The following is a 16,578-nucleotide window of genomic DNA, read 5'->3' as shown; positions in this document are numbered from 1 at the left end:
TCAAATATGATAGGATGTGCATGTAACATTGTATAGCATCTCCTCCAACACCCTTTTATACTGTTTGTCTTTTTAGAATATAAGCTTTTCAAGGCAGGGACCATGTCTACATCTAGACCTACTGTAATGAGGCTTTGATCTCAGAGCCTTTGTTCACTGCCTAATATAAAATCACTTTTACTATCCCAATATATGCAATTTTAAGGAGCTGTTCCAACAAAATAACACAAAAGTTTGTTTTAAATTCAGTTTAATATTCCAGTTGGAAAATATTCTTTCTGCTCCAGATGCTTGAGCTCAAACTTGCTTAGTGTAAGGAAGGGAGAGTCTTTAGCAGACCCTGATAACATAGCAATAAGGATCGTAAAACTTTTAACATGTACTGTATCATGAGGCTGAAGGCAGAATTCCTTCAACCACCCAAGTAGTGCAACAATAACCACCTGACGCACTAATGGCTTAACTGGCTATTGGAATGAGGTTTTTTTAATTAAAAAAAAATTATGAACATGAGGAGCAGGTATTATGCCCTATATTCTACTAGAAACTTTTTCATCGTAATGTTTGAGCGTTAAGATCCTTCTCATTCACTCCTATCCTTCAGAAGCCTACCTGCCCTGTCAGCAGCAGGATGTGGTCCAATGGCCACTTTCAGCTCACCTTTATTAAAACATATGCATCTCAGAACTAGGTCTTAAAATATTAAAGAAGACCAAGTTTGTTTTAAAACAAAGTGGGATAGAAGTGGCTAGATATCCCAAAAGGCTAACTGAGCACTTTTAAACTCATTTTTTCCCTTCAGTTCCTTCTCCTCCCATCCCTTCCTTTATCATCATCTTTTGAATCTTCCCTATTTACCATGAGTAAGTTTTTGTCTTTCAGTTCTGAGGCTGCAGCAGTGTACCACTAGAGAACTGCTGCATGAGTGTGACATAAGAGGTCCAAGTCAGTCAGAATGTGGCTTTACAATATGTCGAACCATACTTAGCATATTATTTCACTCTTACCATATGAGACAGTCTTGTTTTCCTCTAGGATTGCCACTCATATAATAAAAGACAAAGTTGCCATCCCAGAGAAAAGGGAGGTAGTTTTACAATAGACTACGATCACAACAGATCTAACTGTATTCCTTGCCCTTTTAATCACACACCCCGCCTCTCCAAGTTCAACCTGAGCATTTAGGCGCTACAGTTTTGGGGGAGGAGAAGGCCAAAAACAGTGAGGGGGGAAAAAAGTGGAACTAGACCAAGATCCTCTTATTTTAAAAATACCAGAGTAATGGAACAGTTTAATGGTATTTTCATATCTAATCATTTATCAAAGTTAACAAAATGCTAGATGCATAGATAGAATGTAACATCAACTCAAAGAAAGCTTCATTACACAAATGAAATATGGTTCTGGACACTTCATTTTGGTACCATAGCAGCATTCTTTTATTTTTCTAATGAGCATGAACTCAGGCTATGGCTATGAACCAATCGGGGGAGGGGGGGGGCGCAGAGGAAGTCTTCCTAGGCTATTAATTTAAAATATGCATAAAACTGTAAGTGCTATAGTCAACAATGTGGTAATAGTAATAAGTCAAAAGAAACTGAACTGGAAGATAAAAACATTTTTTACCATTCCAACTATTATAAATATGTGGAACAGTAGGTTATACAGAGACTAAAGCACTGGGAGTTGTTGTGGACCAATTTAATTGGGATGGGAGAGGGAGAACAACAATGTAATTTAGCTATATCAACTATTTTATCATTAATTACTTCAACTTTAAGTAGTAGCATCCTACCTTGTGATAGAATCCCTTCGTTTATCACCTTCTTTCACAAGGAGGATAACTTTCCATCTGTGGAAGGCCCCTAAAGCACCAGAGCATGTCAGTTCTTTGCGCCATCTTTTAGGTGCAGATTGCATTTGAGGTGAATAATGGGAGTCTTTTTCAATTTTATATCCCCATTCGTAAGTTGTTTCATCAAGCCATCTGCCACTTTCAGCACTATTAATTATGTAGTCCTTAGTTAGTATCCACTTTCCTAGAAAGCAAATGAACTGTCAACCACAAAAGAATTTTTATACAGACAAATGGCAAATGAAGATCAAATATAAAATTAACTTCAAGCTCTCTCATTCGAAAACCACGTTATAGTTTTAAGTAACATTTCAAAACAATTTTCCTTTCTACTCCAAAACTTATCCTTTCCTAATATTTTATCAGAATTGTGCAAAGTCACTGAACATGGTAGTTTTGCTTTCTTCTAATGACATAATATCCTCTTAGCTCTTCCAGAATAAAATAATCCCAGACAAAAGAACAATCATGATATTTATTTGCCTGTCTAGATTTTGCTCCTGTGTCTTTTGTCCAGTATCAACTTAGCCTTAGTATTCTTATATGATGTTTTACAATACACTGTACAAATAGATTTCCTGACTGCAAACAGACATTCTGTGCACTCAGAGAAAATGCAACAGCTCTGTCAAATCACCTCTATGAATAATCGGTTTGGATATACAAATAAAGGCATCCCATGCTAGTTTCTTATTTAAATCCATAAATACCCCGGCACCACCAGCTAACACAGCTGTCTAAATTTTTAGCATACTAAAAGCACAGCATCGTCCATCTCTAAACTCTGAAAGTCTAGACATTCCTAATTGTGTAAGTTTAGTGGATACCAATATTAGGGGGAAACTATTTTAGACTAGTACTCTAGTCTCTCTCCTTTCCACATCCTTTTCCCTCACCTCCTCTGCCTCTTCTTCTGTACGAAATGATCCTCCTTTTCTAAATGTCTCTGTTCTTTCAGGTTCAGATCAGGAGTTGTATTGAAACACTACTTATACTATACATTAAGTGAAATTGACTAATTGTGTGATCCTAATCAATTTCTCAGAACAGCAGGGATGACTGGTAAAATGCATCAGTGCAGGAGCAGATGGTATGTCTAAAGGAGCTAGCACTGGGTGCCAGCAGACATCTAATGGAAAGACACAAAGGTGCTCTGTACATAACCTATAGCTTAATAAACCCCTCGTCACCAATTCCTACTCAATAGGTTCCACATTGGTTTGCTTGTTGGAAATTTCAGGGTGAGGATAAATACTGAAGGGGATTAGAATCTAACCACACTCTTACTACAGTTTTACCAAGAAAAGGTGGTGGAGATGCAGGTCTCCTTTTCCCCCCACACCCGGCCCAACACCCAAAAAAAAAAAAAAAAGTGCAGAAGGGCAATATTGGGCATTACTAGGGAATGATTATGGGTAAAACTATAGAAGGTGGGACGCATATTTAGTGTTCTTTGGAAGATATATTGTGTCAATGTGAACTAGTAGTGGTAACAAGACCAAAATGCAGTTTTGCATCACTTTATCGTTTATGGATAGGGCCCTACCGAATTCACGGCCATGAAAAACGCGTCAGACTGTGAAATCTGGTCTTGTGTGCTTTTACCCTATACGATACAGATTTCACGGGGGGGAGACCAGCATTTTTCAAATTGGGGGTCCTGACCCAAAAGGGAGTTGCAGGGGGGCTGCAAAGTTATTTTAGAGGGGTTGTGGTATTGCCACCCTTCTGCGCTGCCTTCAGAGTTGGGCAACCAGAGAGCGGCAGCTTTTGGCCAGGTGCCCAGTTCTGAAGGCAGTGCCCCGCCAGCAGAAGCAAGGATGGCAATATTATACCATGCCACCCTTATGTCTGTGCTGCTGCCTTCAGAGCTGGGTGGCTGGACAGTGGCGGCTGCTGACTGAGGGCCCCTTTCTGCAGGCAGCAGCGCAGAAGTAAGGGTGGCAATATCATACCATGCCATCCTTACTTCTGTGCTGCTGCTGGCGGCGGCTCTGCCTTCAAAGCTGGTCTCCCAACCAGAAGCCGCCATTCTCCAGCTACCCAGCTCTGAAGGCAATGTTGCTGCCTGCAGCAGCGCAGAAGGAAGGATAGCAGTACCGCAATCCCACTCCCACAAATCACCTTGTGACACCACCACCACCCCAACTCTTTTTTGGGTCAGGACCCCTACAATTACAATACCATGAAATTTCAGATTGAAGTATTTGAAATTATGAAATTTACTATTTTTAATATCCTATGACCGTGCAATTGAGCAAAATGGAATGTGAATTTGGTAGGGCCCTATTTATGGACACTGAAAAATTCATTCTCTCTCTCTCTATATTTATTTTAAAGGCATATCTTTATAGACTTCCATAAATGAAAAAAAAGTGGTTTTTTTTTTTTTTTAAACTTTGCTGCACAAGTGCCATAGGTTCACAATGGCTTAAATAAAGAAATTCACAGAAAATATGCATATCTCCATGTAATTTTGAAAGTAGTCAGCATGCCTACATTTGGTCTTTGAATACCACTGTATTTTTGTAATTATAATGGCTTATCATATCAGGGCACACCACCTTTGACTCATACCCAAAAGTAGCACTGGCTAATTTGTGTGTTCACTCTGAATTTTTGTAGCTCCTTCTGGGTTACACCCTATTATATTTTCCGAGTTTAGCAGTGCTCTGGCACATGTAAGTATTTTCTGAAATTACACTATGGCCCAAATCCTGACCCCCCCACTGTGAGAGTGTAGTACCTACATGGTTGCAAAACAAATGTGATTCTGCACAGTATATAGGAGGGCTCGATGATGAAGAGAGCAGAAGTACAGCCAGTGCATACATGACTATGAAGATCTACTAATAGAAGGGATGCGACAGTCATCACAGAGCAGCTCTACTGGCACTCTGTAAATTGAAAGAAGGATTCCATCCTTCCTACCCCACTAAGAAATGCTTGAACAAAGTCCTTTGATTAATGTTTGGTGAGATGGGGAGTGGGATTTACCCCTAAATTAAGATTTCAGTGACGAATAAATTTTCACCCTATTTTAGTTCATCCACTATGGTCTCTGGACCACAGTTTAAAAAAGATTCTGAATGCATTGAGTTGAGGGTGGTTGTTTTTTTAAATCATGTAAACAGACACTCACAAAACTTAAGTACCATTGGAAAGTAGGTGGCCTATCCCTCTTCTCCCAAAAGCTAACTTGCTAACGTACCTCAGAGATAATTAGAGATGACTATTAGCCTTTAGTCTAAAAGTCAAATCTCTTATGCTCAAGATGTTGATACTACCTTTAATAGCAAAAGGTGACTTTTAAAACATGCACATGTTTTACTTTGGGGATAAAGTAATCCAGTCCTTTTTACTAGGTCTGTGCCACAGATCTTAGTTATATAATGTTCTGATTTGTAAACTATGATTTCTATATACAATGATGGTATGTTTCTCAATTTTCAGATATAGCAATTTTCTAAACCTCTGGTACAAATTTATGTCAAAATGGTATAACAAGCATGTTCAGGTATTAGTCTGTATCAGTTTGATTATATTTTCTATTTTATGCCTTAATTCCTTGATACTAAAGAATGCAGAATCAAAACTGGAAGGTACCATCACACTGGGCACTGCTTTGTACTTATTGTTTAAAAAGACAGAAACTGTAGAAACTGTAGCATAAACTTTGAAACAAGTGGAGGGCTAGAAAGGATTTACAGGGTCTAGAACAGAGGTAGGCAAACTACGGCCCAGGTGCCACATCCGGCCCTCCAGACGTTTTAATCCGGCCCTCGAGCTCCCACCGGGAAGTGGGGTCTGGGGCTTGCCCCACTCCGCACGGCTCCCAGAGGCAGCGGCACGTCCCCACTCCGGCTCCTATGCATAGGGGCAGCCAGGGGGAACCACAGCCAATGGGAGCTGCAGGGGCATTGCTTGCGCACAGGGCAGTGCACAGAGCCACCTGGCTGTGCCACTGCATAGGAGCGGGAGTGGGGACATGCCACTGTTTCTGGGAGCTGCTTGAGGTAACTGCCACCCGGCGCCTGCCCCCCATGCTCCAACCCCCTGCCACAGCCCTGATCCCCCTCCTGCCCTCCGAATCGCTCGGTCCCAGCCCGGAGCAACCTTCTACACCCCCAAATCCTCATCCCCAGCCCAACCCCAGAGCCTGCACCCCCACGCTCTCCTGCACCCCAACCCCCAATTACATGAACATTTATGGCCCACCATACAATTTCCATACCCAGATGTGGGCCTCGGGCCACAAAGTTTGCCCCCCCGGTCTAGAACAAGGAACAAAGAGAAGCATTGCTCTGCTCTCCAGAGATAACAGCCTTATCACCACCCCATCCCTCTAACAAGTCTCATATTTTCACACTTCTCTACAGAGGAAAAAGGACAGTAAACTATCAAAACTCTTACATGCCACAGGGGACTACAACAGTGGTACCCTTAACTCACCCAACAATATTGTTAATCTATCCAACCACACACTTAGCCTGGCAGAAGAGTCTGTCCTATCTCAGGGACTCTCTTTCTGCACCACCCCCACCCCCGTGATACAATTCTGCGGTGATCTGGAAGCCTACTTTTGCTATCTCCGACTCAAGGAATATTTTCAAACACACCACTTAACTGTGCATTGACCCACAGGAACCCTCCTACCAACACTACAAGAAGAAGAATTCTGTGTGGACTCCTCCTGACGGTTGAAACAACAGACTGGACTTCTACATAGTGTTCCACAGACATGCACAGGCTGAAATTGTGAACAAACAGCATCACTTGCCCCATAACCTCAGCCGTACAGAACGCAACGCCATTCACAGCCTCAGAAACAACTCTGACATTATAATCCAAGGGGCTGACAAAGGAGGTGCTGTAGTCATCATGAACAGGTCGAATTATGAACAGGAGGCTGCCAGGCAACTCTCCAACACCACATTCTACAGGCCCTATCCTCCGATCCCACTGAGGAGTACCAAAAGAAACTACACCATCTGCTCAAGAAACTCCCTGCTATAGCACAGGAACAAATCTACACAGACGAACACCTAGAGCCCTGACGAGGAGTATTCTATCTGCTACCCAAGATCCATAAACCTGGAAATCCTGGACACCCCATCATCTCAGGCACTGCACTCTTACAGCAGGACTACCTGGATATTTGGACTCTCCTCAGCTAGGAGTGCTAGCAGCATAGGGTCTATCTTCGAGACATCACCAACTTCCTGAGGAAACTACAATGCATTGGTGATCTTCCTGAAAACACCATCCTGGTCACCATGGATGTAGAAGCTCTTTACACCAATATTCCACATGAGGATGAACTACAAGCTGTCAGGAACAGTATTCCTGATGAGGCCACAGCACACCTGGTGGCTGAGCTTTGGGACTCTGTCCTCACTCACCACCATTTCAGATTTGGGGACAACTTATACCTTCAAATCAGCAGCACTGCTATGGGTATCCGCATGGCCCCACAGTATGCCAACATTTTTATGGCGGACTTAAAACAACGCTTCCTCAGCTCTCGTCCCACAGCGCCCCTCCTCTACTTGTGCTACATTGATGTCATCTTCATCATATGGACCCATGGGAAAGAGGCCTTTGAAGAATTCCACCTGGATTTCAACCCCACCATCAACCTCAGCCTGGACCAGCCCACACAAGAGATCCACTTCTTGTACACTACAGTGCAAATAAGTAATAGTCACATAAACACCACCCTATACTGGAAACCTACTGACTGCTATACTTACCTACATGCCTCCAGCTTCCATCCAGGACATATCACATGATCCATTATCTACAGCCAAGCCCTAAATTACAACCACATTTGCTCCAATCCCTCAGACAGAGACAAACATCTATAACGCGGTAAGATTTTTTTGGCGCCTGAGGACAGCATTATATCGAGGTAGAGGTGTATGTACCAGCGATGCCCCTCTGCCATGTACGTTGGCCAAACCCGACAGTCTATACGTAAAAGAATAAATGGACACAAATCAGACATCAGGAATGGTAACATACAAAAGCCAGTAGGAGAACACTTCAATCTCCCTGGACATTCAATAACAGATTTAAAAGTAGCCATCCTTCAACAAAAAAAACCTTCAAAAACAGACTTCAGAGAGAAACTGCAGAGCTACAATTCATTTAGAAACTTAACACATTAATTTGGGCTTGAACAGGGACTGGCTGGCTCACTACAAAAGCAATTTTCCCCTCTCATCAATTATTGGGAGTGGACCACATCCACCCTGACTGAATTGGCCTTGTCAACACTGGTTCTCCACTTGTAAGGTAACTCCCTTGTCCGTGTGCCACTATATTTATGCCTGTATCTGTAATTTTCACTGTATGCATCTGAAGAAGTGGGGTTTTTTTACCCATGAAAGCTTATGCCCAAATCAACCTATTAGTCTTTAAGTTGCCACTGGACTCCTCATTGTTTTTGTGGATACAGACTAACACTGCTACCCCTCTGATATTTTCACCTTGTCTCTCTTTGCCATTTTGTTGTTTAGTTGTCCTTTTGAGAGACAGAAAAGGGGGGGGGGGTGAAAAGAGTCCTTCCATGCAGAAACCTGATGGAGAGGTATGAGGTGCAAGAGACCTTCCTGAAATATCCTTGACAGAGTTCCCTTTACACCAGGGTGGGCAATAATTTTTGCAGGGTGGGGGGGCGGGGTCACTCGACTAATTTTGGTAAGTTGTCATGGGCTCCATATTTCTACTATATTAATGGAGGAGGTGCTCCGGGCTGGTGCAGAGTGTTGGGGTGCAGGACAGGGAGGGGGTGTGGGCTCTGGGAGGGAGTTTGGTGCAGGAGGGGGCTCCGGGCTGGGGCAGGGGATTGGGGTGCAGGAGGAGGTGCAAGGTCTGAGAGGGAGTTTGGTACAGGAGGGAGTTCTGACCTGGGGCAGGGGGTTGGGGTGCTGGAGGGGGTGCAAGGTGCAGGCTCTGGCCGGGAGGAACTTACCACAGCTGGCTCCCGGCCGGCGGCGCAGCAGGGCTCTAGCAGGCTGCCTGCATGCCGTGGCCCCACGCCACTCCCGGCTGTGGCTGGCTGCTGCTGGCACATCTCTGTGCACCCCTTGGGGGGCAGCAGGACTCCGTGCGCTGCCCATGCCTGCAAGCACCGCCCCTGCAGCTCCCATTGGCTGGTTTCTGGCCAATGGGAGCTGTGAGGTCAGTGCTGGGGACAGGGGCAGTGCACGGAGCCACCTCCCCCCTCGCCAGGGGCACACAGAGATGTGCCAGCAGCAGCCAGCCACTTCCGGGAACAGCATGGGGCTACAGCAGGCAGGCAGCCTGCCTGAGTGATCTGCTGTGCCGTGGGACTTTTAGCAGCCCAGACTCAGAGATCGCGAGGGGGCAGAGGAGGCCAGACAGAAATGTTAGATGGGCCAGATCCGGCCCACGGGCCATGTTTTGCCCACCCCTGCTTTACACTCTTACCTCAAGGGGAAGAATCTGAGGGAAGCCTCAGAGATTAAAGAGGCTTCCCCTATTCTGCTAAAAGCAGGTAAAGCTCCTTCTCCATTCCCTGGCTTAGGCAAGGAGCGCTTCCTTGCAGCTGCTCCTGCTCAACTGGTTGGTGAAAGCTGCTCACCCTGTTTTCAATGTATTTTAACCACCAAGGGTGTGGAGATGGGAAAGGATTTCCAGCCTTAAGAGACTTATCAAGACCCTGTGCCCACAGAGGGGGAGCCATCTGCATGGATGCACTACAGCCAATCCCTAATAGTCTAAAATCATGAGTCAGATAGCAAGAAAGATTAAAATAATCTGGGATTTGTTTTTTCATTTCCCTTCTAGTTTTTTAATCTTTAGATAGGGGACAGGTAGCTTCCAAGTCTGTGATTGTTTTCATGCTCAAAATATAACGTGACAAGCACATGTGAAATGTGAGTCTCCCTGGTAGCTGAGAGAGAACCTAACAAACTTTCCTAAGCCCTGGAGTGGAGGAGCTGCCATCCTGTCCCTGTCCATCTCCATCCTTTATCGCTATCATTACTCCACAGGGAATTCTGTGTCACTGCACATGTGCAGAATTCATGGCCCCCGCATATTTCTTTGCTTCCCCAGAGAAAAATTACTTCTGATGGGGAAGCACAGGGAAGCCGCAGGAGTGGTCACAAGCCCTGCCCTGGCAGTGCAGGCAGGTCAGTTTGGGCACCTGGAACAGCCGGTAGAGAGACAAATCACTGCCGAGATGGGAGGGCTGGGAAGTCATGCGTGAGAGAGAGAGAGAGAGAGAGACACACACACACACAGACAGACACTGTCCCTCTCGCTTGCTATTGTGGCACACTCAGCATGGAGGGGCACTTTTTGAATCAGTGCATCAATCAGATGATACACTCTGGATACTGCTACCTCAGTATAGGGTGTCTGACTATGTAGCGTGCTTACTGGAGGAACTCTACCACAGTACATTTAGTTGTGTGAGGGTCAGTGGTTGTATTAGACTGGTTTTCAGTAGAATCGGGAGTATTCCAGGGATGTGTTCTCTCTCTCTCTCCCATATTATCTAATATTTTAATAAACTGATAACGAAGCTGATGGAGGCCAAGTAGGAGGGGTGAAATTTGAAGAGTCACCTTTAGAGGATCTTGAATATGTGGATGATATTGCCTTATTTGAAGACACTACTGACCAACTACAGCTAATGCAAAAACTATGGGACTTAAGATCACCGGTGATAAAATGGAAACAAATGACCAGTTGACACTGCAGGTAGATGGTAATGATGTTGAATGGGTGAAGAGTTCTTTATCTGGGTAGCTGCTTGACAGCAAGATGTTCTATAACCGAAGTAATCGCATGTTGAATCGGTCTTGTGTCAATCGTATTCAGTGTGTTCAACGGCCTCTGTTTAAGAGGCAGGATGTTTATTGTTTAATGTGGTGGTGATTACAACCCTGTTATATGGAGCAGAAATATGGCCATTGAACAGCTAAGGAGAGGAAAGTAAACAGTTTTCAATATTAAAAGTTACAGCATATTCTTAACATCCACTGATCTGATTTTGTCACAAACAAGGAGATACTTAGATGATCCAAGCAAGTTGCAATCTGTCATCAGTGAAGAACAAGAAGAGTGCAGCTGTGGGGTCATACCCAACATGTAGAAGAAGGTACGCTTCTACAGAAGGTTTACAGAGCTGAGATGAAAGGAAGCAGAGCACAAGGTCTGCCTCAAATGAGTTTGGAAGATGCAGTTTTGAAGGATTTAAGAAGCCTGAATTCTCCCATACTGACTCTTGATGAAGGAAGAAGACTTGTAAGGGATGATTTGAGATGGAAGTCCATTGTATGCAACATCATAACCATGTGAATCTGCTTCATTTCAATATAGGTAAAGGATTTTTCATATTAGACAATGTTAAGCATACGCATACATGCTCACACTTTGAATTTGGCCAATAGTTTTTTGGGTTTTCTTGACTACTGAAAATGTGCTTTAATAGGAATTTTCTTTTTCATGGACCCATTTTCTCTTTTGCTTGATCCTGCCTTGAAATAATCCTGTTTAAGTGCCTGCACCTTTGGAGGAGATGCCGTCTAGACAGGAGACAGAAAATCAAGACTCAATCTTGACTCAGACACCAGTTCTCTCTATGCCTTCAAGCAAATCACTTAACCTCTCTCATTAAAGCCCCAATCCTGCAAGGAATTCCAGCACAAATAGAACCTTGTCTGCTTTTGCAGGCATGGAACTTGCTGCAGGATCAGGACCTAAATTCTATAGCCCTGACTTCAATAAGGTTCTGCATGGGGTGCCAGAGTCTACCCACATATAGCCAATTGTCATTAGATGCTAGAATTTTAAAAGGTGTCTCTCACTGGCATTTAAATGCCAATACAACTGAACAATTTTACAATTATCAGTAAATACTGATTTAGCATATCTGTGTATATAAGCCTGTTAGCCTTATACCAGTCTTCAAATTCAAACTGTGACAGACTGACAATATCCTGTAATATTCTAAACAAATCTTACAGAATTAAGATTAACTTTATTGAATTAAATCTTATCAAATTAGGGTGAATACATTTGAGGTACACTGTATTATAAAAACAATTGTGCATGTGTTAGTGTGGCATTGTATGTACCTTCTCTTGTGGGGGTGGTGGGGAGAGAGGATGTACTTCCTTCTGTTATCATCCCTTTGAAGCCACCCCCTTGCAGAGCTATGTGTATATACTAATTCAGACAGGATTCTCCAGGGACCAATAGAAAAAGACTTTTGGATAAACAGCCTGGTTTAAAACTGGCTATGGGCCTTCTTGAGCCAGCAAATGGACAAGAACCCTGGTCCATGGAGGGCCCCAATCCTTAAGGTAGGGTTGGAAGGACTGGGACTACTGAGGTCTCATAAGACTAAGGCAGTGGGTCTCAACCTATTTACCACTGTGGGCTGCATATGCAGCTCTCTGATGTGGGCCACACCCACACAATATATATACTACCTGTATGGCCCTGAGGATGTCACCTGGGCCACAGCTGTGTGCTGATTGGGCCCACAAGTTGAGAACCATTGGACTAAGCTGCAGCGGTGATGAACTAGTAACCACAAGGAATCCCTTTAGGTGGGAATGGTGGTTGAAGGACTGCTCCTGCCAGAACCCATGTTAGGATTGGGATGATGTCTGGTAAGTTTATTAGCATGCATGTAAGGTTTTTGTTTGTTTTCAACACATTAAAATAAAGATAAAAAACTTTACAGATAAAGTAGGCTTGCATAGAAAGAACTCTGGGGTACTTACAACTGTAGCAATTACACCGGTTAACCATCTCTGACGAGAAACAAACAGGTATTCCTTGGACAACCTGTCTGTGCTGGAACAACTCAGTGAAGGCAAGGAACTGTGTAGCTTGGAGATACCCTGGTCAGAAGGGAGAGAGATGGGGGTCTCCACCCAAGAATGGTGCCAGACGGGGGAGCTGGCTGCCTAAAAATGGTGTCCTTGCTGGACCACTGAGGGGAAACAAGAGTGCAGTTGCCCTGAACCTATGACTCCAGCATACATGCATGCTTTAGTCTCTCCATCTCAAAAACCCCCAAACACAATATCTTAACCCCACTTGCCTATAACTACTTCCCCATCTCCCATCTATCTATAAACTCATTGAATGCTCTTGTCTACAATCACCTTCTGGAGTTCCTCTCCTCCAGTTCCACCTTAGACCCTTTCCAATTTGGCTTCTGCCCTTATATTTCATTGAAATGGTTCTTACCAAAATCTCTAATGCCTTCTTTCTAGCTGGTACTCCGTCCACGTCCTCCTTGACTTGTCAGCTACCTTTGATACAATCTTGAAATCTTATCCTTGCTTGGCTTCTGTAACTCTCTTCTTTAAGGGTTCTCTAATTGCTCCTTCAGCATGTCCTCTGAAGGATCCTCATCCATCCTGTAACTTTATGTGGGGGCTCCATCTTGGTTCTGTTCTCTTCTCCCTCTGCACTTTATCTCTGGGTAATCCAATTCACAAACAAATTCAACCACTATCTTAATGCTGATAAGAGGCAGATTTGGGAGTTAACTCCAGACCTGTCCCATTCTGTCCAAACTAAAATCACGACCTGCCTCCCTGAGATGATCTAGCTGCCAGCTCAAGCTAAACATGGCTAAAATAAAGCTGCTAATCTCCCTTCCCCCAAACCCTTCCCTACTACTTTTTCTCAATCATTGTAGATAACACTACCACCCTTCCTGTCATTCAGGCCTGTAACATGGGTGTCATCTTCAACTCCACCCTTTCTCTAGGCTTCATATCCAGGCTGCATCTAAATCTTACCAATTCTTTATGCGTAGTATCCATCCACACAGCCAAAACTCTCCTTCAAGCTCTCATCATTCATGTCTCAGTTACTGGAACACCCTTCTCTCTGGCCTTAACAAATGCAATCGTGCCCTGCTCATATCCATTTAAAATGCAGATACTAAGACTTTCCTAGCCCATCACTTCAACCATGTCATTCCTCTCTTTGAATCACTTCACTGGCTTCCCTTCTCTATTGAATCAAACATAAGCTGCCTGTATTCTCTTTCAAGGCCCCACATGGCCTATCCCCACCTTATTGTCTCATATTCACTATTGACCTGTTAACACTCACCTCCAATCATTCCATGATGTCAGATTCCACTGCCCACTTGTCCATGCTTTCTCCCAGGCTGCCCCACACACTTGGGAGGTTCCCTCTTTAAATATTCACAAACCTACCTCATTATTCATCCTCAAATCCTTCCCCAACATTCCCCGTTGCAGTGAGGCCTATGAAAAACTTAAGTTAGGCTGCTAATGTGCAAAGTCCACTGCCTACCATGCTGAGCTATACCTCATTGTTTACTTGAACTCTCCCATATGTTTGTCTTATCTTATGCTTAGATCATAAGCCCCTGGGGGTACAGACCATCTTTTTGTTGTGTGTTCGTACAGCACCTAGTATAAGGCGGCCCTCCTGGTGTAGGCTAGGGCCCCTAACCACTATGGTAATTCAAATAATTATTAGTAATATATATGCTTCAACACCTAATATATAGGACACAAGTATGATGAAAAGAAAATAGGATAATACTCGAAATGGTTACCATATCAATATATTGCCATTGCAAAACTTACATCCATAACCACAGCCTGTAAACACCATAGAGCCCTTCCAGGAAGCCCTTCATCAAAAACTTCTTACAGTATAGAGATCTCATCTTGAAAACCTTAAAACCGTTACTCAAGCAATTACAGAATCAGGCCACAGATATGAAAAGAACAAAGGAGTAAAACTGGAGTCTATAATAAGGCAGAGGTAAGGGGTTTTTCTTTTGGCCATAGGGGGTTGCTGTGCAGGCAGAAGTTTGCAGTCTGTGAGTGAATGTTAGTGTGAAGTTTAGTGTCAGAATTGTATGCTGCCAATAGCAAGTATTCCAATACTTTTTATTCTCTCTAATAAATAACTTGTGACTTCTCAGTCTTAACTATTACCTTAGCCAACAATTATCTTTTTGTTGGGTAACAGACTTACTGATTTCAGTCAAATAAGGGGAAGAGAGAAGGTGAGAGGAAGCAAATCCAAGCTTGAGCAAAAGTCTTGTTTATTAGCAAAGATAAGAACAATTATGAAACAAGGTTAATAACTTTATTTGTTCATTAACTGATACAGTTAAAGAGGATACCACAATTTGTTACTCACCTGCTGCACAAGCTGCTAAGAACTTTTCACTCTTGGAAAGCTGTTTTGCTATAAGATGTGTGCAATTTCTGTATTGCTAACAAAAGAAAAACAGAAGTGTCATTGAAAATGGCTTTTAAAAAAAAAAAAATTTTTTTTAGCTACTAGCACAAACTTAAGTCTAGACCATCATCCAGCCTATTTATCTATAGACTTCTATCTTATCTGCTGCTTCCTTTTGCTTCATCTGTGAATTTAATGAATGAAACAACAAAGGTATATGCTCACCTCAGTATCAATAAAAACACAGTCCAGTGTAAGTAGTAATTCAACTATAGCCTCCTTTTCTTGTTTCTTAAATCCAGTTAGTTGGATTCTTCGCTTTTGGACAGCGCAGGCCATCTGTACATTTTTTTTTTTTAAGGGGGAAAAGCATATGCATAAATTGTTTGTACAGTTGTATTTGAACTTCCACATTTTTGGATAAAATTAAAGACAATATAGCTATATAAACAAATGCTTCTATTAGAGTAATGCTACTACAAAACATAACCATTTTAAATGGTTACTAAGTAGCATTAATGTACACTAAAGAGAATAGCCTAAAGTTGAGGTTCCAGACAACACTGAACACCTACATGATGCTCCCAGCTCTGCACCTTTGTGTGCCAGCCTGCCCACCTCAAAGAAGAGAGTTAGACCTGCCAACAAGGTCTGCTGCTGAAGCTGCTTTATAAAAGAAGCTGACTGTTCCCTAACGAAACCCCTGGGTACAGACAGAGGGACTCAGACCAGCCACTGTGGGGAGGGGGGAGTCCATAATAAGCAAAGGGAAACCAGCTGCCCTAGGCAAGGTAGGCTGCAGCAGAAAGGCCCCCAGGGAATCTTAATAGGAGGAGTAGAACAGAAGGGGAGCAGGGGAGGAGACAGGATGTTGAATGGAGATGGCGCCAACTGCATTTTCAAACCTGAACCAGCAACGGTACTTCATGGGGCACCACCAGTCAATTCTACATCGATATTAGTGCACAGTTTGCGTAGCAGTGCTGGGCCTAGGGCATGCATCACGGTGGGGTACCCAGCTCTCACCCGCCCACACCTACCATGGGAGCAGGGGGAGGCCACACTCGGTCACCCCGGTGCGCTCACCTTTCCCTGCCGGGGTACGGTCGCGCTCACACAGCGCAGGGGACCAAACAGCCCCGCTGGCACTGGCAGCCCAAGCGCTGCTCTGGGGAGGGGGCAGCGCCGCAGCGGCTGTAGAAGATCCGACCCCGCCGCTCCCGGAGCCGCTGTAAGAGGCGGCGGGCGCCCCGCCATACCAGCCCCTACAGCCTCCTTCCCGCCGACAGCGGCCGGCCCCGCCCCCGGATGTAGGACCCAGCAGTTCCGGGACGTTGTCACTGACGCTCCCTGGTCTCTGGGGCTGCGAACACGGAGCCGAGCGGGGCCCGGCCGGTAAGTGAGCCTGGCGGGGCGGAGAGACCGTGGGCAGGGTCCGAGACGTCCCCGGGCCGCTATGTACCAACACGCCTCTGCTGGGGAGCTGGGCC

General features: G+C 44.2%; 1 protein-coding gene across 1 annotated transcript in view; it reads right to left on the bottom strand.

Moving 5' to 3' along the window:
- The window catches only part of SLF1 (SMC5-SMC6 complex localization factor 1), an 86,792-nt gene extending 70,542 nt beyond the window's left edge, over positions 1-16,250 (bottom strand). The window contains exons 1-4 of the mRNA XM_065405891.1: positions 16,175-16,250; positions 15,314-15,427; positions 15,047-15,122; positions 1,796-2,039 (exon numbers count right to left, since the gene is read on the bottom strand). Of these exons, the coding sequence (XP_065261963.1) occupies positions 1,796-2,039; positions 15,047-15,122; positions 15,314-15,427 (434 nt within the window). The 5' untranslated portion in view covers positions 16,175-16,250. The remainder of the gene's footprint in view (positions 1-1,795; positions 2,040-15,046; positions 15,123-15,313; positions 15,428-16,174) is intronic.
- Positions 16,251-16,578: the final 328 nt, after the last annotated feature.

Source organism: Emys orbicularis, chromosome 6, assembly GCF_028017835.1.
Source record: "Emys orbicularis isolate rEmyOrb1 chromosome 6, rEmyOrb1.hap1, whole genome shotgun sequence".
In the NCBI taxonomy this organism is placed as follows: Eukaryota; Metazoa; Chordata; order Testudines; family Emydidae; genus Emys; species Emys orbicularis.
The sequence above is the reverse complement of the archived record's forward strand: the minus strand, read 5'-3'. Positions and strand labels throughout refer to the sequence as shown.